Source organism: Protobothrops mucrosquamatus, unplaced genomic scaffold (genome assembly GCF_001527695.2).
Source record: "Protobothrops mucrosquamatus isolate PMUCROS unplaced genomic scaffold, P.Mucros_1.0 scaffold1232, whole genome shotgun sequence".
Lineage (NCBI taxonomy): Eukaryota > Metazoa > Chordata > Lepidosauria > Squamata > Viperidae > Protobothrops > Protobothrops mucrosquamatus.
Window position 1 is genome coordinate 799,181 of NW_015387439.1, and position 20,021 is coordinate 819,201.

The window sequence follows — 20,021 nt, forward strand, 5'->3', positions numbered from 1 at the left end:
AGGCAGTCAGACGCCCGCCCCAATCGGTCGCTTCTCATCAATCAATTCCGAAGCCGGACTGCCCGCCCCTTCGAGCGCTTCATCCATTAAAGAAAGCGGGACTTGTCATGAAACACAATCCGCGGGCCGCTCTACGCCTCCCAGATTTCTCCGACCAATCATAGCTCAAGGGGGCGTGAAGACCCGCGAAGTTGCTTATTGAAAAAAGCGGCCACAGCTCCCATTGGCTAGGAAGTGAAGAGGCGGAACCTTTCCTTTCCTACCGGTCTTCCCGGAAGCTGACAAGGTTAAAGAGCCGAAGGGACAGCAAGACACGTGTCTTAGGCAGCACGTGTCTTTTTTAAAAAAATGCTCCCCCTCAATTTTCACGTTATACAGCCAAGGCGTCTGATCTTATCTAAATAGTATTTTTTATCTTATTGCCTTGATTGTAAGCTGGCCAGAATTGCCCCTAGCTGAGATGGGACACATACAGGGAATCAATGTATAATGATGGATGGATGGATGGAGAGATGATGAAAGGAGGGAAGGATGGATATAATTGATAGATGTAGATAGATATATAGATGTGGATGGTGAGTGGGTGACTGAATAAATGAGCATGAGATGGATGGATGGTAGGCAGATAATATAGATGATATAGATAGATGATAGACAGACAAACTTGTGTAGGTAGGAATTCACAAGATAAAGTCTTTTCCTCTGAGAATCACTGAATCCTTTGGCTACAGGCCACATAAGCCTCATTCAAAGAAGTTTTAGGAGATGATTTTATTAAACAAGCTACAGAGGTTGGATGTTTTTTGGTGATGAAGAGGTCATAAAGTGCTACGGAAGAGGAGGGGAACGGCAGGGCCTGGTGTTCCACTGGTGGCAGCTCTTCCGCTGAAGTCACGTCATAACACAATTGCAAGATTGTCCCTCGCTCAAGCAGCCACCCGCAGTGCTGGGAAAAACGGCCAGCAGGAAGAAACGCGCACACGCACATAAAAAAAAATAAACCTTTTTCAGGAGCAAATCTGTACAAAACCTTGGCGGTGCAGTCGGGAGGAAACCGGCTAAATGAAAAAATAGGGAAGAAGAAAACAAGGAAACCCTAATCACAGCCCACTGTTGTTCTCCGTCCTGCTAAGCTGCTACGAGTTTGCCGAGGAAACGCAAGTTGAAGATTTTGATCTTCTCTGGGTTCATGCGGACAATGCCGTCTTCCACATCAATGCTCAACAGCATCCCCGTCACTTCGCGGTCTTCTCCCAAGAGGACTTTGACCTGCAAGGCAGAAGAAAACTCAAGAGCTATTTGGCTAAAAAGCCAGGCTTCCCGGAGAGCATTTTGCATTGTTAAAGGGCCACCCTTTTCCCAACAACTGTGTTGACCAGAGTTTCACACTGGGGGTGCTTGACTAATTCAAAGCTAATCCAGCCCCCAGCCCATCCCAACCTCGTGTATTCACTCCCTCCTGCTCCATCTTCTGTTAATGATTTTATTTCGTCTTCTCTGTATCTTTATGGTTTTAATGTTTTTAAAATGTTTATTATGCTGTAAGCTGCTGAGTCATTTGAAAAGAGATAAACGATAGATTATATAGAGAGATAGCTAGCTAGCTAGCTAATGGAAGGTAGATTAGATTAAATTAGATTAATGGATGGATGGATGGTAGATAAGACAGACTGACTGACAAGGCTGCCTGGTGGAGAATGCTTCCACCTACCTTATCATTCTTGGCTGGTGTCACAGGCTCCAGGTGTTCGCTTGAAATGCTGACTACCTTTTCACATTTCTTAACGTAGACTGAACACATCCCGCCCTAGCAGGGCAGATAAGGGAGGAAAGAATGGGAGGGAGAGAGGAGAAGAAGAAAAAAGAAAACCACCCAGGTGACAATCTGGAAGCATCAATAACAGGAAAGCTCACCTACCTCTGGTGACAAGATAATCTATCCTTGGCTCTGCGGGAGCCAATCCCTCTCCTTGATCAACATGAAATGGTAGCCATAAAGATGTTCAAGAACCAGGAATAACCTACAAGGGGCCAGTTGCTATCCAGCCACTTACATTCACGCTACGGATGACTCCGGTCTTCCCCACCACATGGCTGTCCAGGTACGTGTCGTGCACTTTGACCTCGATATCGGTGGTGACCCAATCGCTGGAGCTCTGCTCAATCCCAGAGCCCGGGGTGTGAGGGTTGTAACCTCCTGGAGAAGGAGCCCCTGGGGTCATAGGGCTATAGCCCACTGGGCTGGGGCTGGGGCTAGCCTGGGGAGAGAAAGAGAGATCCCATGAGAAAATCAGGGCCGGTTCTAGGCAGGGGACAGTGAAAGAGACCACTTAACTCCCACCCTTTCAGGACCTGAACGATTGGCTGGACCTACAAGGGGTCACCCATCAACCCACGTGCCACTTATGTCCTTGGAGAAGCAGCAAAGATGCCTTTCCAAAGGGGGGCTTATTTGTTTCTTTTGCAAATTTTGAAAAGACTCATCTCCTTCACAGAGGGACTCTGGGTGGTGTACGGTACAATATTAAAAATTAAAGAGTTTATAAAAGTTAGACATTTAAAAAGGGGCAAAGACGATTAAAAAACAAGGTGAAAGGAACATTTTGGGAGGCTGAGGACCCCCATGGGCTCCCGACATGAGGCTGTGGAGCTCTTTTTTAGAAGGCCAGGACGGGGGGGGGGGGGAGATTATGCTGGTTGGAATACTTTAACCAACAGGGTCCACAAATATTTTTTCCCTGCCTGACTAGGAGGAACTGGCCAACATAATGGGGCAAAGTGAGGTTGGTGTGTGCNCTGATGGCTTTAAAGCAGGGGTCTTCAAACGTGGCCCCTTTATGACTTGTGGACTTCAACTCCCAGAATCCCTCAGCCAGCCCTGAGGACTAGCTTTAAAGAGAGCGGGAGAGAGGTTCCATCGGGTGGCTGTATCAAGCATACCTGGTAAGCCATTGGCGAAGGAGTCGGGTGGTAGCTGGCGGGGGAGTGGGTGTTCTGGTAGCCCACAGGACTGGGAGCCACTGGGTGGAAGCTTTGAGGGCTGGGGCTCGGCTGGTAGGACCCCTGAGGAGACGGGACGGCGTACGGAGAGAACTGGTCTGTGTTGTACCTTTAGCAAGACAAGAGGCTCTGTTCAGAGCAGGGAGGGCATCATTTCCCTCCCCCACTCCGGATCTAGCACAGTCAGAGAATCAGCAACTATAAAGGAGAAGCTCCAGGGGAGCGTCTCAAAGAGAGAACTATTTGTGAGGTCCTTGGTTCGTTCGTTCTTTCTTTTCTTTTTTTCCTTTCTTTCTTTTTCTCTATCTATCTATCTATCTATCTATCTATCTATCTATCTATCTATCTATCTATCTATCTATCTATCTATCTATCTATCTATCTATCATCATCCATCATCTATCTGTCTGTCTGTCTGTCTGTCTGTCTGTCTATCTATCATCATCCATCATCTGTCTGTCTGTCTGTCTGTCTGTCTGTCTGTCTGTCTATCTATCTATCTATCTATCTATCTATCTATCTATCTATCTATCTATCTATCTATCTATCTATCTACCTACCTATCATTATCCATCCATCATCTGTCTGTCTGTCTGTCTATCTATCTACCTATCATTATCCATCCATCATCTATCTGTCTGTCTGTCTGTCTATCTGTCTATCTATCTATCTATCTATCTATCTATCTATCTATCTATCTATCTATCTATGGGCCACCATCTAGCCAAGAGACATGAGCGCTGGTGCACTTACATGGCGGGGGTGCCAGGCGTCTGAGGATTGTAGGGAGGATTAACAGGCGGGGAGGAAGGGTCTGGATAGCCTGGGGTCTGGGGGTTGGGGGTCGCCCCATAGCCTTGGGGAGAAGGCGTTGGCTCATCGTCAAAACCGTAGTCAAACTCTTCCTCTGTCCTGCAGAAGAAGCCAAATACCCAGTTCAGCCTCGGGGCTCCCCCAGCCCTGCCTCCCTTCCCCAGACCGGAAGGCCAACCTGGAAGGGGTGTTGGGATCCCAGGCGCCGCTCTGGGCGGGTGTCCGGCTGCCATCGTGTAAGGGTGTTTGGGAGCCGTAGTGCGGCGTCCGGTTTCCTGAAAAACAGACCCGCCTCATGTATACAGGCAGTCCTTGGGGTGCAGGGCTCCACCAGCTCGGGGGCCAGCCCCTTTTCAGGCAGCCTGCCCTCTCACACCGTGTCCTCAGGTTACGGAATTCAGCAGCCTCGTTGTTCAAACACCCGCTAAGGCCTTCGAGGTCAGATGCTAAGAACCCCACCGACCTCTCCTGGCCAGAGAGATGGGTGGGCCACCCGCTTCCTTCTACTCACCATCGTGCTGGGTGCCATACATGGGCGTGCGGGAGCCCGAGGCGTACATCGGCGTCTGGGAGCCGTACATGGGGGTCCGTCCATAGCCAGAGGGCATGCCAGACGGCTTTTTGGAATCTCTGCAAAAGGAGGAACGTCCGATAAAGCTGGCACATCATCCCGTTCGGCTCGGTTGGGTCCCGGGTCTAGCCCAGAGCTGCTCCGTCCTACGCAGAGGACTTCTGAAACCAGGCTCTCCCTCCCTCCCGCCCTCCCCATCTCAAATCTGGCTCCCGGTGGCTCTTACACAATGGTGAGATGCTCCCGATCCACCGAGATGGTCTGGCACGTCGAGTGCAGCTCTACCCTGGCAGTGGATTCCGTGGCATCCTTGACCATCCCGATGTAGCCTGGAAAAGACAAGCGCAGAGGCTCCTGAGGCAGGTGTAGGGGGCGGTGTTAAAAGAGGGTTCAGCCTAGAATCTCTATGTAGCCGCAAATGAGCAAAGTCCGATTCTGTCCATCCTTTTCTAACTCCTAGGACGGGGCGGGGGGAGAGCAACTGTGGAACCCTTTACCACCTGTGGACTTCAGCTCCCAGAATTCCCGAGCCAGCATAGCTCAGCCTTTGAGCCTTTGGTGTGGGAAAAATAAGCAGTGTGGTGACCTCTCACCTTTGTAAGACCCTCGGGAAATCCGCACCGTCTGTCCAATGAGCTCGTTATCCCGGCGCCCCCGGCCTCGGTTCATGCCGCCCCCGCCAAAGCCGCCCCGTGGCCCTGCAGAGGGTAAAAGCAGGTGTGCCAAGAGGCAGGACCTTCCCAGGCAGCCCCTGGGGTGGAGGGGGGGGGTTGTGTGCATGGGGCCCTTTGCTGAAGACAGGTGTTGGGGCCACCCCAGGCAGGGTGCCAGTGTCTTCCAGATCTAACGCCTTTCCTCCTGTCCTCTTGGGAGGGCACTGCCATGTGATGGGCCCTGCCAATCTCAGACAGGCACCTAGCTTATCGCTCCAGGGGAGGGGGAAGGATGGAGGGGAACCTCCCCCCAGACCCGAGAGGGCTGGCTCCCTCCTTCTACCCACCTCCAGAGCTGGGATGCATAGGGCTGCTCATCCGAGGACTCATGGGCACGAAGCCACCAGCCGTGACGTTGGTGACATCCCGGGGCTGCCAAAAGGAAATTCAGTTTGCTCTAGTGGTGAAGGCACCAAGACAGAAAGCAGGAGAGCATGAATTCTAGTCCCGCCTTAGGCATGAAAGGGGGCTGGGTGACTTTGGGCCCCTCACCAGGAGACGGTGAATTCTAGTCCCGCCTTAGGCATCAAAGCCAGCTGGGCGACTTTGGGCCAGTCCCTCTCTCTCAGGCCAAGGAAGGCTTATTGGGAATGTTTGCAACCTTGAGTTATTTATTAAAATAATAAAGGCAATCAATCAATCAATCAATCAATCAATGGACTTAACAGCTTGCCCAGGACCTCCCCCCACCTTCATCCCAGCCTCGAGAGAAGGAGAGGAGCCAGCCAAATTTAGGTCAGTTACGAGCAGCCTAACAGGGCTGGTCTGGCACGAAGCTTCCCTTCCGCGAGTTCCCTTCACAGACCCACAAAAGAACGGGCATCGTGGCCTCCCTCGCCCATCGCTCGGGGCCGCCTCACCTTGGACCCCCCCGCCAGAATCAAATGCTTCGTCTTGCAGACGAACATCCCTCCGTTCTCCACCAGCTTCTTGCAGTGCAGGAAAGCAAAGCCCCGGAAGATGTGCCGGATCTCCCCCTCGCGGCCCTGGAAGGAGACAGACAAGTCACAAGGGCTCCTAGACAAGCTACTCCGTCCAGCAACCACTCAAGGTTACCTCAAGACTGAAAAGAAGGGCCTAGAACAGGTCCTCACACACACATACCAGTCCTTCTTTTCATTAAAGCAGGGGTCTTCAAACTTGGCCCTTTTATGACTTGTGGACTTCAACTCCCAGAACTCACTGAGGGCTGGCTGAGGAATTCTGGGAGTTGAAGTCCACAAGTCGTAAAAGGGCCAAGTTTGAAGACCCCTGCCTTAAAGGGATGAAGCCGGCCAGCGAGAGACATTTCTCCCCTTGCGGTTCAGACACAGCTCAAGGCCCGACCGGGAGGGTGGGGGGTGGGTGGCTCACCGAATGAGACCCTTCAATGACCTTCACAATGTCCTTCACGTGGATATTGTTCTGCTCCGAGTCCAGGGATACTGCAAAGCGGTTGTCCTTCTTCCGATTCACCGCCTGGTGCCGGACAGTCACCAGTTGGTTGTTCATGCTCAGGACCTGAGTGGGGAGGAGAAGAGACCGAGGCTTAGAGCTAGGCGGGCAGGGGAGGCCAAGGGGGTGTCTGTGAAGCCCCCCTTGTATCCCCCAGGTCCATCCTCTGCCTCAGGGTGGTAGATTTGCGCCGATGGATCCTTGCGGAGAAGCTGGCAGAGAATTCTGCACCGATTTATTAATTACATTTCTATGCTGCCCGTCTCACTCCGCAGAGCAACTACTTTACGTTTCCTTAAACACGTCACATGGCATCTCTGCAGCTCTTCCCAAGCCAATACCCTCTGGCTTGGGAGTGGGAGAGAGATGAGGCCCTACACTTCTGGAGGGCATATCTTCCTTATTATTTTTGTTGTGGTTGTTATTGTTATGCCAGCTTTTCAATTGGGACCCTTCTCTATGACAATGAGAGCTTCCCCTCCTTCCCATGTAAATGCCTTCTGAGCAGGCTGGCTGTCTTAAATGGGGCATGGAGCAACTATCCTTTAAGAGCTTCTTTTAAAACAGTGTTTCTCAAGCTTGGCTGTTTTAAGAAGGGTGGACTTCAACTCCCAGAATTCCCCTGCCAGTTAAGCTGGAGTTGAGAAACTCCGTTTTAAGGTACTGCCAGGATTTGGTGTTACAATTCCTGTTTTTACGGCACAGGATATTTGGAAATTAGGCTCATGCCAAACTGGGTAGAGGGTCCGATGATCCCCCTGGCCAGATTTGGGGTTTTTTTTTTCCCCGTATCAGTCTTGCTCAACAGCAGTCAAAGGGTCACAGGGTTGCAATTTCTGAATCTGAACACAATCTGGAAGGGTCACACACCCACCTGGAAGGTCTCGCGTTCGAGGCGCACAATGACCCCGACTGTCTGGGGGTCCAGCAGCACCAGTTCCCCCAGCTCGTGCTGGCCCCCCACATCCACACCAGAGGCGGTCTCGGAGCAGAGCTGAAGGTCTCGGGGGAGAACTTTGAGCTGTGGAGGGGGAGAGAAGCAGTGGTTAAATGTTTCTTGACGACGTTTCATGACCCAACTAGGGAACATCATCAGTGTTACAAGGGAGTGGGGTTTTCTCTCTGTTTATAGTAGCTTGCCCTATCTGTCTGGGTGGGGTGATGTTTTTTTCTTGGTAGTGAAGTAAACCCCCACTCCCTTCCAACACTGATAATGTTCCCTAGTTGGGTCATGAAATGTCAGCAAAGAAACAACCAGCCTCAGAGAGACACAAGGACCCCACAATCCTCCTCTCCCCTTCTCCTCCAGCCCGCGCACCCCAGCCAGACCCATGACTCCAGAGGCCCCAAAGGGATCCCTCCAAATGCTGCTGGGCCACTCACCTCGTGCATTGTCAGGTCAGAGAAGAGGATGACAAAATTCTCCTCCACACGGACAATCAGTCCCGTGTCGCCTTCAAAGCGCCCGGCGATGACCTTCACGTGATCCCCCGTTTTGAAGTATTTGCGCAGCTCCTGAGCTGGGAACTCCAGCATATCCTGGGGAGGGGGGGGAACAAAAGAGGAGAGGATGGGGGACAAGAGCTCTCCCTGCAACAAGTGTGTGGGGGGGGGGGGGCTTGTTTCTTTTTTGGCAGAGAAACTCCAAGGGTTACAGCAGATTTTTTTCAGCCTTAGCAACTTCTAAGATTTGTGAACTTCAACTCCCAGAACTGAAGTGCACTCATCTGGCTGGGGAATTCTGGGAGCTGAAGTCCACAAGTCATGAAAGGGCCACGTTTGAAGACCCCTGGGTTAAGAGGTCCCTACCTTGAGGTCTTCGTGCCTGGGCATGATGGTGATCTTGTTCCCGTCCACGCTCAGGATCCTGCCCTGCAGATTGATCAACTCCCCTTCGCACACCTCCACGTTGTCTCCCGGCTGGAAGTTGTGTTCCCGTTCCTTGCCTGGAACCACAACAGGAAGGGGTGAGGCCTCCCTCGAGGGCCTTCCGACGGGGAGAGGAGAAAAGGGGGCCTGGTCCCAGCTGAACCCGTGGAATGCCTGATGTCCTCCTCCCAGGAGCCCCGAAGGACCTGCCACACCCACGCAGCGTCCCCTCGGGAGGAGGAAGGGAAGCAAGAGGAAGGAGAGGTAGGAGAAGGTGGCAGGGGACCCACCTGTGCTCTCCGTCACCACTTCCAAGTCGATCCCTTCGGGCTGGTCCTCAAATTTCTCCAGCTCGGATAAAGTGGGTTTCACTCCTTCGGTGATCTGAAGTCAGGAAAAGAGCCAGCGGTTGGGGAGGGGGCAAATTAACCCAGAGAGGAGTCTAAAGACAGGAGCCAGAACTGGATCCCAGGCTGGCAAAACGCTTCTTTGGCTGGCAGAAGAGAATTTTTGTAGAAGTCCACCAGTCATAAAGCGGCCTAGGCCAGAGGTAGGCAACCTTGGCTCTTTTATGACTTGTGGACTTCAACTCCCAGAATTCCTGAGCCAACCATGCTGAGGGGAAAGCGAAAGGTTTCCAAGCTGAGCAATGCTGGCTCAGGAATTCTGGGAGTTGAAGTCCACGAGTCATGAGGGGGCCATAGTTCCCCCATGCTGGCTCAGGAATTCTGGGAGCTGAAGTCCACCAGTCATAAAGCGGCCTAGGCCTAGGCCAAAGGTAGGCCACCTTGGCTCTTTTATGACTGGTGGACTTCAACTCCCAGAATTCCTGAGCCAGTACGGCTCATCTTGGAAACCTCTCCCTTTCCCCTCAGCGTGGCTGGCTCAGGAATTTTGGGAGCTGAAGTCCACCAGTCATAAAGCGGCCTAGGCCTAGGCCAGAGGTAGGCCACCTTGGCTCTTTTATGACTGGTGGACTTCAACTCCCAGAATTCCTGAGCCAGCATGGCTCATCTTGGAAACTTCTCCCTTTCCCCTCAGTGTGGCTGGCTCAGGAATTCTGGGAGTTGAAGTCCACCAGTCCTAAAAGAGCTCAGGTGGCCTACCCCTGGCCTAGATGAAAAGGGACAAGAGGCATATTGGTCTGTGGATTATTGGTCCGTGGGCCGTGAACTCCCATCCCCCCCCAGCAGCCCCCCTTCTCACCACAGCCAGCATCGCAAAGCTCTTGAAGAGGAAGCCTTTCCGGCTGTAGCGATTCCCTTCGAAGATGAGAAAGTCCCCATCAGAGGCCACATCACCGCCCAAAGACCTGAAGGGGGGAAGAGAGGCTTGGTGGGAAAGCCCCCGCTGGGGGGAGGGGGTGGGCTGCAGGGAAATTCAGCTCCCCCCCTGACGAGGATTAGTTAAGCCAAAGCAGAGCAGGACAAGTCAACGCAGAGCAGCTTCTCCACACAACAGAATAACAGAGTTGAAAGAGACCTCGGAGGTCATCTAGTCCAGCCCCCGGCTCAGGCAGGAGACCTGCTACCATTTCAGACAGTTCTGTGCTCTTCGGCTCCGTCTGCCTTTCCCGAGGCCGACCCCAAGCCTGGCCCTCTCCCCACTCCCGGCCCGAGAGACTCACCGAATCTTTTCCGCATCGAAGAGACGCTGTGGGGGACGCTTGAATTTCTTACATTTCGTCACCCAGTCTTTCTGCAACGGAAAGAGAGATTTGGACTGAAATCTTTAGAAAAGGCACTACGACAAGGAGGCTTCTTTACTTCCTGCATTTAACTCTTCAACCATGGCTTCTCTAGGGCTTTGACCTTAGCCTTCTTTGTATCCGTTCCTTACCACCTTTGTTGATCTGGAGGAAGAGAACAAATGATCCCACTGGGATGATGTGAGGTGATTGGAATTAACATTTGAAATAACGCCACGGCTGTCTTATAACACTGAGGACCGAGCAACTGCTTCCACCCCAAAGGCACCCAAATGTTAACAACGATTAAGAGAGAAAAATTAAGGCTCATAAGGATGTGAAAAAGGCTCAACATATTTCAACCTGGAGGACTTCCTGGAAGGTCGCCCATCACCTACCTGGCTCATGCGAGCTTTGATGCGATCAAAATCAATGCGTGGGATCATCTTGAGCGAGATCTGATTCTGGCTGGGCTCCACGTAGTCTACCTGGCACAGAAAGAAGGAAGTGGCTCTGGTCAGGGCGGAGGAGAAACCAAAACACAGGCAGTCCTCAACTCTGGACCACAACTGAGCAAGGGGTGGGACTAGAAGACCTCCAAGGTCCCTTCCAACTCTGTTCTGATTGGGTTAGTGCCCTTTTCAGTCTTTAAACAGGGGGAAACTTGTAAAAGATGTCACAGCCTTCACTACTACTACTACTACTACTACTACTCCCAAAATTTATGTTGCTAAGCGAGAAACTTGTTAAGTGAGTTCTGCCCCATTTTACAACTTTTCTTGCCACGTGTGTTAAGTGAACCACTGCAGTTGTGAATTGAGTAACACGGTTGTTAAGTGAATCTGGGTTTCCCCCACGCTCCAGAAATGTCTTCTGAAAGGGGTTAAAGTTACCCAGTTTCCCTCTGAAAAATGCCCGACCTCAACTGGGCTCACCTGAGCGATGTCACCTTTGTAGATTCCCCTCTTGAGTCGCACCCAAGATTTGGGCTTGAGGTTGGTCATCTCTTTCACCACCTTCAGGACGTCGGTCATCTCCTTGATGGGCACCATCTGCTGGTTCCAGTAGCCCATCCGGAGGTTGCCCACCCCTTCGATGGCCTGCTTCACGTGGGTCTGCTTGTAGGCCTCCACGTAGATGTAGCCCTTCACGTGCTCAGGAGCGACCACCGATTTGATCTGCAAGGGCTGCGAAGACACACCAGCAGGGAGGAGAAGTCACACAACTCAGGGCAGGCCGGGGCAGGAGCTGCGAAGATGCAGCGAGAAGCTTTCCCCGTTGTTATCGCCAGAAACGCACAAAAGGTCCCCATGCACGAGGCGGCAGGTTCAAGTGACTTTGGGCCAATCGCCAGGAGACGGTGAGTTCCAGTCCTGTCTTAGGCATGAAAGCCAGCTGGGTGACTTTTGGGCCAATCTCCAGGAGACGGTGAGTTCTAGTCCTGCCTTAGGCGTGAAAGCCAGCTGGGTGACCATGGTCCAATCACCAGGAGACGGTGAGTTCTAGTCCTGCCTTAAGCATGGAAGCCAGCTGGGTGACTCTGGGCCAGTCCCCCTCTTTCTGCCCAATCGAAGAGCTGTTGTCTTTGGGGAAAGATAAGCAGGGAGCATTGTGTTTGTTTGCTGTCAATTGTTGATAACAATTGTAACGGCTGAATATAAATAAAGTCGGGCACAAGGAGAGTAAAAGGATCTCGTGTACAAGGAACGACTGCTCTGGTTTTCCTCCATTGATCTTTTAAAGCAGGATAAGGCCTTCTACTCCTCCTCTTCCAAGGTCTTAGCCATGCTCCGGCATGTAGCCAGAAGATTCAGGAAAGACTCCTAGTTTTATGGCCAGGCAGCCAGGTCAGAAAGGGCCAAAGACTAATGAATGGACGTGGGTCTCCCGTATCCAGGGACAAACAGGCCTCCTTCTCCACCTTCCACCCCACTTACTGTGTCTGTAAACTGGTAGGCGATGAACTTCCTCATCAGGGCGACTGCGGTGGAACGCTCCTCTCCAATCTTGAGGGGGAACACAAGAGAAGCAACGGTGGCAACGTGGCTCCAGGGTGGCGTGTGGGCCACCTGACCTCCCCCCACTTTTCAGCTAAGCTCCAACCCAGCGTCCTAACCGCGTGAGCCACGGTGCTCCTGCCACCTGACCTGAAGCAGCCACTTCATGAAGATAACTGAGTTTGCTTGTTTATAAAATTTATTGGCCACCCATCTCACCCTAGAGGCACTCTGGGCAGCCTACAGTATGCAGTTAAAATCTAAAAAGCCATTAAAAGCAAGGACACATGGAGGGGGGGGCAGAGTGGGGAGGGGAGGTGGGATGTTATTACTCAATCAACCACTTCCTCTGTGCTGTTCCCCCCACTGGGGCCCCTGCTAATCCTGACCCACAAAGACTTACCTTACATTTCACCGTCCAAAGGTTGGGGTCCCTGAATGGGGGGGGGGGAGAAACAAAGTCCATAAGGTTAATTTCTCGCATTCAACAAGCCGTTCCTGCTCCTTGGGCTGACTCAAGGCGTCTCCGCACAGCCACTTCAGCCATCACCACCACCGCCGCTGCCCTGTGGCCCCCCCAAACTCTCCGTGCAACCCCCCCACAGGTGAAATCCGCCGTCCCTTACTTGACTCCCGGAAGCAGCTGCTGTTGGGTGATGTCATCAGAAAGCTCGTCGGATCCGCCATACACACTAAAGAGACCAAAGGAAAAACAAATCCTGGCTGAAAGGCCGGAAGAACCCGGGAGACGGAGACGGGACCGCCGATCAGGAACCGAAAGGGACTCTTGGCAGAGGAGATACCCCTACTCACGTCTCGCCCACCGAAGACTTGGCGTATTTCTTCATGTAATACTCGCCCAGCTCCTCCTCTCTTTGGTCCCTGCAGAAGGAGAGAGATATATAATGGGTCATCTATTTAACCCAAGGTTCCCCAAACGTGGCAACCCTCATGTAGGGAGTCCAGAGGAGCATGCAGCCGTGGGGCTGGTTATTCCCCTGAAAACCCACCTTTTAACTAACTTTAATGGTTTTAATCACTCTTGCCTCCTTCTAAACTTTTATCTTTTACATACTGTTTTTATATTTCGACATTTTATTGTACAGCGCTCAGAGTCCCTCTTTGAGGGAGAATGGAAGGTTCAGAAATGTAAAAATAAACAAACAAGCGAAACTATAGCCAACACGTAAATGGCTTGTCTAAACATTTAATAATGGCGTTATTTAGATATGAACTGAAACACAGAACCTTTATCGGCAGCTGAGCCCTGTTCCTCCCTCCCTCCTTCTCCCCTCCCCTTTCCCATTACCTCCACAAGTTCTGCAGCCTTCGGGCTCCGGAACGGTCTTCGTCCAGCACCACATTGTCGATGTTGGAGGCTAAGAAAAGAGACAGAAGTTGGCAAAGGGCAAGAGAGGAAGGAGGAGCAGAGAGGCAGTGGGCAAATTTGAGGAGAAAGCCGAAGAAGGGAGGCCCAGCAGCTTCCAGATGTGAAGTTTGGTGGCTGGGACAGCCCATTGCTCTCTGTCAACTCTAGAACACTTGCTCAGGAAAAGGAGGAAGGAAGGAAGAAGGTAGGAAAAAAAGAAAAGAGAAAGACTTTTGCAGCCCTTGCAGGGCCCCAGGAAGCTACTGATAGCTGGGCCTGCCCTGTTTCTGTGCACTGATGCTAGGTTGGCCTTATCAGAATATTAAGGAGAGACAGAGCTTTTTAGGCAGAAAAGCAACTGTAGCTTTGCGTAATTGTTTGCGAGGGGATGTTTGCACACCTGAAAGTCCCTGCGCGTAGAAAAGAGGCACGCAAAGAGAAGCAACTGTATTGAGGCCGGACTCTTTGTCTATGCAGAGCTTTACTGGCACTCAGGGAGCCTCAGCTGGGGCCGCTCTGCAGATCTTGCAGGCGGTTTTTGAACGCCTGGGCCACTGGACACCCTCGGAAGATCCCCTACGCTACCTGCAGCGGCTAAGCCCACAGGTGGGGCGCTCTTCCCCTCCCCTCCCCTCTCCCCACGGTCCCCCATTCATTCCGTCCCACCTGGCTGAAAGGAAGCAGAGAAGGAAGGCAGCTGGTGGAGAGGAGAGGAGCTGGAATGGAGAGGAGAAAAACAAAAAAGTGTCTTACCTTCGATTTCTTCTGCTCGGGAGGAGGAGGTGGTGGTGGTGGTGGAAAGGCGGACAGTATGAGCCAAATAATACCATCAAAACCAACCACAGGGTGGAGGTGAATGGGGAACAGAAAAGCGGAAGGAACAAAATTAAGATGAGGCACAAACCAAGCAGAAGCGAATGAGATGCACGGAAACGCAAAGAAGCCACCAAGAAGGGGGGAGAGGGGAGGGAAGTGCTGGGGACATGGGTGGGGGTTGTCTGGGGGGGGGCAAGGGCCGGGACCCAGGGAGGGCAGGTGGGGGAAGGTGTCTCAGGGGCACTCGGTCACCGCCTCTAGCATTCTGTCAGCTACCGCTCAAAATAGAGCCTTGTGCATCTCTGCAACCAAAGACTCGTTCATAGTTTTAACCCAGCCTCAGGACCACAAGTTTTATAGAAGCATTTGGGTTTTACAGGTTGGGAAGTGGTTGCAGACATCCCAGAGGGGAGAAGAGACCATTTCTAGCTCTGACAGGAGAAAGAAAGAAAAAAAAGACACAAACTTTTGAAAAGTAGTCAACAGACTTTAAGAAGTGCATTGTTGGAACAGGAGAAATGTTCCCCAATCATAATAGGAGGGAAATAGAAACCTATTGAAAAGACAGCTGGTTAAATTTCTTTCAGCTGGTGGAAAACCACTCCCGAAAGCCAGGCACCCTGCAAGACACTGAGATTTTGCTCCCAAATTCCCAGCCAGCCTCCTGGATGTTTGAATCCTGCCCATTTAGGGAGTGCCCGGTGGGGAGGGCAGGTGAAGGTGAAAAGGAACCCCATCAAAACAGGAACTTAGAGGAAAAGGTATGCCGGACTTGTACACTTGCAAGGTCTTGATTGATCCTGACCTCTACAGCTCTCCGAATCTCAGATATCAGCACACGAAGCTGGTCGGCCCTACCTTTCTCCAGGATGTCTTCTGCTCCATCCTCCCACTGATCTTCGTCTTCATACTCATCGTCAACATCTGGAAACAAAGAGAACAGGGAAAACCCACACTGTGAGGAACAGTAAGAACTTGATTTCTTTCCGTATACAACGTGTATCCTCAACTCAACTGAGCCCAAAACGTCTCTTGCTAAGCAAGGAAGTCAAGTGAATTTTGCCCCAATTGATGACTTTTTTTGCCACGGTTGTTAAGTGGCTGCTGTTAAGTTAGTAACATGATCGTTAAATGAATCTGCCTTCCCCATTGACTTTGCTTATTGGAAGGTTGCAAAAGGGGATCACGTGATCCCGAAACACTGTAATCGTATACATATATGCTAAATTTTGATCAGGTGACCACAGGGATGCTGCAACGGTCCTAAGTGTGAAAAACGCTCATAAGTCCTTTTCCAGTGCTGTTATAACTTTGGTCATGAAACAAATGGTCATAAGTGGAGGAGGACCTATGTTCTGCACCCCTAAACCCAAACCATTAAGGCGGGGAGTTTTTACCCGCTTCGTCCAAAATAAAGCCTCCGTGTCTGGGTTTTTTTGCAGGCCGATCATCATCTTCGTCTTCCTCCTCGTCATATTCATCTTCCTCCTCCTCCTCCACTTCTTTTTCGCTTCCTACAACGCTGACCCGCTCTTGTGCCTGCAGGTACAAGGGAGAACCAGTTTGGCTAAGCTAAACTCGATGGAAGCAGCTTTCCTGGGAAGAAAGGGTTGGTTCCCAAGTCTGGCAAAGGGGAACTTCGAACCCCAATTCAGGGCTCACCTCGTTCTCCTCCACCTCCTCAGGCTCACTGCTGCGCTCGCTCTCATTTTCGGAGAAGTTGCTGTCTTCGCTGTCGGACATCTTGACCACACTCTCTGGCCGTGGAAGAAGAGAAGCCCAGAGGGAAAAATCTGATGTGCCTGATGGGGCAGGAGGTCGGCTCAAACTGGGACAGATCGAAGGAGGACCCTGGGCGCAAAGGCTATCTATCGTGTAATGTTTCTCTCACCCAGTGAGGGATACGACAGCGAGCCAGCCCACTACCGAGCCTATCTGGAATTGGGCCACGCACATGGTGGGCCAGCAAGCGTGGGCATGCAGCCCTTGTGGGCCTTTGCACAAGTTGAGCCGCGTGCGCCAGCCTGCCGCTCGGACGACCCAGTTCCCCTCTCCCCCCCCCCCAGCCAGACCTCCAACCTGGTCCGGTGGTGAAAGGCTAGAAAGTGAGAGATCCCTCCTTAGGCATGAAAGCCAGCTGGGTGACTTTGGGCCAGTCACCAGGAGACGGCGACAGAATAGAATGGAGCTGGGAGGTCTTCTAGTCCAGCCCCCTCCTCAAGCAGAACCTAATTGAAATACTCCACCCCACTCCAGAAAGGTGGCTGGGTGGCTTTGGCCCAGTCCCTCTCTCTCAGCCCAGCCCACCTCACAGGGTTGTTGTGGTGGGGAAAATCGGAGGAAGGAGGAGTATTAGGTATGTTCTCCACCATGAGTCGTTTATAAAAACAATGAAGAGGGGATACAAACAAGCAAAGAAAAAAACAGACAACCTACAGTGCCGCCCCCTCCCCCGGCCTTGTCAAGAGTATCGGCTTGTCAAACATTTTTAATTTTTATACCTTGTAAAGAATTATTACTACGGAGTGTTTATGCTTATAAATTACTTTGCGCCTCGTCCATCTTGAAACCAACGGACCCGCCAAGAAAAAGCCCTTTGGGGGAGGGGCAGCCCCAGCAACGTCTGGCCGGAAGGGGGCTGGGGATGATGGGCATCGCAGTCCCGGCCCTTGAAAGGGCGGGGCCGCCCCGGAGGGGAGGATAGGACTTGCGGTTCGGAGAGGAGACCGGGGAGAATGGGGAGTGTAGTCCAGCGCCCTTGGGGAGCACCGGGCCAGTGGCTGGGGAGGATGGGAGCTGTAATCCAAGAAGTCTGCCACGCGGGCGGGGAAATCCCCCGGCGGGAGGGGCTCCGGAGAGGGTCAAAGGTCGTTCCGGGTCTCCTCGGCGCCGCTTACCAGCTCCTCGGTCCCTCGCCCGGCTTCCTCCTCCCCGAGAGGGGCGAACAGGGGCGACTCGAAGGAAAGCAGAGACCCCCGCCTCCTAACGCGGAGATCCCGCCAAGTCTCGCGAGACTCGGAGAAGAGCGCGTCATGGGGGAGTCGGCGCGCTGATTCGACAGGAGACTCCCGCGGGTCTGGGACGGATGACGTCACAACGGCCGCTCTAGGCCGGCGCCTGTCGCCTCGCTCGCTCCTCAGAACCCACGCCCGAAGTAGGCGGCGATTCTATTTTCCAGCCGGCGGGCCGTGTCGTTAAAGGCGCTGATTGGCTGGCTTGCGGCAAGCGTCCCAGCCAATGGCAGAGCTCGGATGCGGCGGCTGGGTGCCATCTGGACCGGGATGCGCATCCCTCGTGCTGGGCGAGAGTGGCCGGTGGCAATTCCCATCAGCCGCAGCCGCCTCTCTGGCAGCTGGGGATGATGGGAGTCAGGCTCCAACATTCAATAAATAATTTAAATTTAAGAAAGGTAAGAAATAAAGTGTAATAAATACAATAAATAAATAAATCCAATACATAAATGAGAAAAAGAGAGAGAGAGAGATGGCAGGCACCTACCTAGTGGAAGTTGGGCAGTCAAGACGCTCTGGGAGCTTGGAAGGGGGGTTAAGTCGCCCCCCTCAGCCAAGAAACCCTCCTGGAGGACTTGGAGCCAGCTGCCCTCTTGCGCCCTGGTCCACCTCACAGGGTGATGGAAGGAGGGATATAGATCATTATTGGATAGATATAGAGGTAGATGTGGATGGTGAGTGGGTGACTGAATAAATGAGCATGAGATGGATGGATGGTAGGCAGATAAGATAGATGATATAGATAGATGATAAACAAACTTGTGTAGGTAGGAATTCACAAGATAAAGTCTTTTCCTCTGAGAATCACTGAATCCTTTGGCTACAGGCCACATAAGCCTCATTCAAAGAAGTTTTAGGAGATGATTTTATTAAACAAGCTACAGAGGTTGGATGTTTTTTGGTGATGAAGAGGTCATAAAGTGCTACGGAAGAGGAGGGGAACGGCAGGGCCTGGTGTTCCACTGGTGGCAGCTCTTCCGCTGAAGTCACGTCATAACACAATTGCAAGATTGTCCCTCGCTCAAGCAGCCACCCGCAGTGCTGGGAAAAACGGCCAGCAGGAAGAAACGCGCACACGCACATAAAAAAAAATAAACCTTTTTCAGGAGCAAATCTGTACAAAACCTTGGCGGTGCAGTCGGGAGGAAACCGGCTAAATGAAAAAAATAGGGAAGCAGAAAACATAAGGAAACCCTAATCACAGCCCACTGTTGTTCTCCGTCCTGCTAAGCTGCTACGAGTTTGCCGAGGAAACGCAAGTTGAGGATTCTGAGCTGCTCTTCTGGGTTCATGCGGACAATGCCGTCTCCCTCATCAATGCTCAGCAGCATCCCCGTCGCTTCGCGGTCTTCTCCCAAGAGGACTTTGACCTGCAAGGCAGGAGAAAACTCAAGAGCTATTTGGCTAAAAAGCCAGGCTTCCCCGAGAGCATTTTGCATTGTTAAAGGGCCACCCATTTCCCAACAACTGTGTTGACCAGAGTTTCACACTGGGGGTGCTCGACTAATTCAAAGCTAATCCAGCCCCCAGCCCAGCCCACACTCGTGTATCCACTCCCTCCTGCTCCATCTTCTGTTAATGATTTTATTTCGTCTTCTCTGTCACTTTGTATCTTTATGATTTTAATGTGTTTAAAATGTTTATTATGCTGTAAGCTGCCGAGTCATTTGAAAAGAGATAAACGATAGATAATATAGCTAGCTAATGGAAGGTAGATTAGATTAGATTAGATTAGATTAGATGGATGGTAGATAAGACAGACTGACTGACAAGGCTGCCTGGTGGAGAATGCTTCCACCTACCTTATCATTCTTGGCTGGTGTCACAGGCTCCAGGTGTTCGCTTGAAATGCTGACTACCTTTTCACATTTCTTAACGTAGACTGAACACATCCCGCCCTAGCAGGGCAGATAAGGGAGGAAAGAATGGGAGGGAGAGAGGAGAAAAAAAAAGAAAAGAAAACCACCCAGGTGACAATCTGGAAGCATCAATAACAGGAAAGCTCACCTACCTCTGGTGACAAGATAATCTATCCTTGGCTCTGCGGGAGCCAATCCCTCTCCTTGATCAACATGAAACGGTAGCCATAAAGATGTTCAAGAACCAGGAATAACCTACAAGGGGCCAGTTGCTATCCAGCCACTTACATTCACGCTACGGATGACTCCGGTCTTCCCCACCACATGGCTGTCCAGGTACGTGTCGTGCACTTTGACCTCGATATCGGTGGTGACCCAATCGCTGGAGCTCTGCTCAATCCCAGAGCCCGGGGTGTGAGGGTTGTAACCTCCTGGGGAAGGAGCCCCTGGGGTCATAGGGCTATAGCCCACTGGGCTGGGGCTGGGGCTAGCCTGGGGAGAGAGAGAGAGAGAAAGAGAGATCCCATGAGAAAATCAGGGCCGGTTCTAGGCAGGAGACAGTGGAAGAGACCACTTAACTCCCACCCTTTCAGGACCTGAACGATTGGCTGGACCTACAAGGGGTCACCCATCAACCCACGTGCCACTTATGTCCTTGGAGAAGCAGCAAAGATGCCTTTCCAAAGGGGGGCTTATTTATTTCTTTTGCAAATTTTGACAAGACTCATCTCCTTTACAGAGGGACTCTGGGCGGTGTACGGTACAATATTAAAAATTAAAGAGTTTATAAAAGTTAGACATTTAAAAAGGGGCAAAGACGATTAAAAAACAAGGTGAAGGCCAGGAGAGGGGGAGGATGCCTCACATCTGGGAGGGGGGGGG

At 51.8% G+C, this 20,021-nt stretch overlaps 2 protein-coding genes across 3 annotated transcripts in view; both read right to left on the reverse strand.

Annotated features, from left to right (window-relative positions):
• Nucleotides 1-756: 756 nt before the first annotated feature.
• Nucleotides 757-16,043, reverse strand: SUPT5H (SPT5 homolog, DSIF elongation factor subunit). Of its 2 annotated transcripts, XM_015821040.1 has the most exons (29): nucleotides 15,932-16,043; nucleotides 15,667-15,808; nucleotides 15,128-15,193; nucleotides 14,207-14,218; nucleotides 13,394-13,463; nucleotides 12,898-12,966; nucleotides 12,711-12,776; nucleotides 12,488-12,518; nucleotides 12,025-12,093; nucleotides 11,023-11,274; nucleotides 10,486-10,575; nucleotides 10,028-10,098; nucleotides 9,607-9,712; nucleotides 8,691-8,784; nucleotides 8,341-8,477; nucleotides 7,915-8,070; nucleotides 7,406-7,552; nucleotides 6,451-6,597; nucleotides 5,958-6,083; nucleotides 5,385-5,469; nucleotides 4,978-5,082; nucleotides 4,611-4,713; nucleotides 4,325-4,443; nucleotides 3,992-4,088; nucleotides 3,754-3,912; nucleotides 2,941-3,109; nucleotides 2,055-2,258; nucleotides 1,712-1,807; nucleotides 757-1,269 (listed from the first exon to the last, which is right to left on the reverse strand). In XM_015821040.1, exons 1-29 carry the CDS (start codon nucleotides 16,010-16,012, stop codon nucleotides 1,129-1,131), a joined length of 3,210 nt encoding a protein of 1,069 aa, XP_015676526.1. In that variant the 5' UTR covers nucleotides 16,013-16,043; the 3' UTR covers nucleotides 757-1,128. The 2 variants fall into 2 exon arrangements, with proteins under 2 accessions (XP_015676526.1, XP_015676525.1); XM_015821039.1 differs by lacking the exon at nucleotides 14,207-14,218.
• A 2,088-nt stretch (nucleotides 16,044-18,131) lies between these two features.
• LOC107291967 (transcription elongation factor SPT5) overlaps nucleotides 18,132-20,021 on the reverse strand; it is a gene marked incomplete at its 5' end in the record, with an annotated part of 9,852 nt that continues 7,962 nt past the window's right edge. The window contains 3 exons of the mRNA XM_015821020.1: nucleotides 18,132-18,650; nucleotides 19,083-19,178; nucleotides 19,428-19,637. Of these exons, the coding sequence (XP_015676506.1) occupies nucleotides 18,507-18,650; nucleotides 19,083-19,178; nucleotides 19,428-19,637 (450 nt within the window). The remainder of the gene's footprint in view (nucleotides 18,651-19,082; nucleotides 19,179-19,427; nucleotides 19,638-20,021) is intronic.